Source organism: Amphimedon queenslandica, unplaced genomic scaffold (genome assembly GCF_000090795.2).
Source record: "Amphimedon queenslandica unplaced genomic scaffold, v1.1 AMPQUscaffold_1973_Cont26022, whole genome shotgun sequence".
In the NCBI taxonomy this organism is placed as follows: Eukaryota; Metazoa; Porifera; class Demospongiae; order Haplosclerida; family Niphatidae; genus Amphimedon; species Amphimedon queenslandica.
Genome location: NW_003557689.1, coordinates 1 through 1,239, shown reverse-complemented (window position 1 = coordinate 1,239; position 1,239 = coordinate 1). Strand labels below are relative to the sequence as shown.

General features: G+C 39.1%; 1 protein-coding gene across 1 annotated transcript; it reads right to left on the bottom strand.

The window, feature by feature from the left end:
- Window positions 1-107: 107 nt before the first annotated feature.
- LOC109593334 (zinc finger MYM-type protein 5-like) lies at window positions 108-806 on the bottom strand (the record flags this gene model as incomplete). Its single annotated transcript, XM_020008456.1, has 2 exons — window positions 666-806; window positions 108-606 (listed from the first exon to the last, which is right to left on the bottom strand). Coding segments are annotated over exons 1-2 (640 nt in total), but the record flags the coding sequence as incomplete, so codon positions are not given.
- Between the last annotated feature and the right edge of the window lie 433 nt (window positions 807-1,239).

The window sequence follows — 1,239 nt, the reverse complement described above, 5'->3', positions numbered from 1 at the left end:
TTGCCTGGCACAAAGCAAAAGGATATCAGCAACTGTTTTGATATAGTGACGATTTTCTTTGATTCTTGCAGATCTGGCAGAGTCTAGGACATTTGAAATTCCTGTACCTTTTTCAATGTTTAACTTAAAATCTTGCCATGATATAGTTGCTTCATGATGTGAGTGACTGGTATTGTGCTTTTCCAAAACTCCACATCTGCCTGTAGCATGCTTCCAATCCCTGTATCCGAGCCTAGTGAAAGTGTTTTCTGCTCTACCTTTGTCAGGTACGGCAAAAAATCGGCAAGGGAAACAGAAGGCAGCATCTTGTAGAATTGAATACTCAAGCCAGGGATATTTCTCAAACCAATTACCGTTAAATGAGCGATGAACTGACCCGAATACTGATGCAGGAAACTTAAAGCTCTTTGGTTGAACAGGACCTTGCAAAGAACTCTGAGAAATATCACTTGGTAAGGCAGAGTGAGATGATCCAGGAGTAGTCTTGACAGAGGCCAGTACATCAGAGCCAACTGAAGATGAAGATGTCATAGTTTGGCTGGTGGTGTCTGTTAGAGATGATGATATTATACTGATGGATGTGCTGGTACTAGGTAGTGGATTAGGCTATATAAAATACAAAAGAATCAGCTGCAAATCAGCTCATGTAACTATATTAAACTAACCAAAGATAGATCAGGGTCACAGCCCTCTGAGTCCAATGAAAAAGAACCATCGTTTATGTCAATGTTTGATTCACTCTCTTGCACCTCTACTAGTCTCTTTTTACTGAAAAAATCTTGTAATGAACTTTGCCTTTTCGCCATGCTTTTTCACATGGAAATACATAACATCTAGTTAATTAATCTTTATAATAATAATAATAATAATAATAATAATAATAAAATTAAATAAGTAACTGGGTGTGTTTTCATGATGATATCGACCAGATGCAGACTCGGCTGGTTTTGTTCTTCTCTTCTGAGTGTTTTCTTTATTTATTGTGTCCTCGGGCCTTGATCAAGATTGGAGAAATCTGAAATTTGTAACTACACTAAATTAGAAGGCAATATTAACATTTATTTTGATTCAGCAGCAGTTGGTAGGGCAAATGCCCTACCATGCCCTACCTTGGATACGCCACTGGTTAGAAAGCTCTTAACTTTGTCCCATGTGTAAGCCGCCATTTTGTTTGCCGTGACCACACCCACTCACGTAAAGGAGCGTGGGCGGGTGGTTGCTAAGGCTTGTTATTTCTCC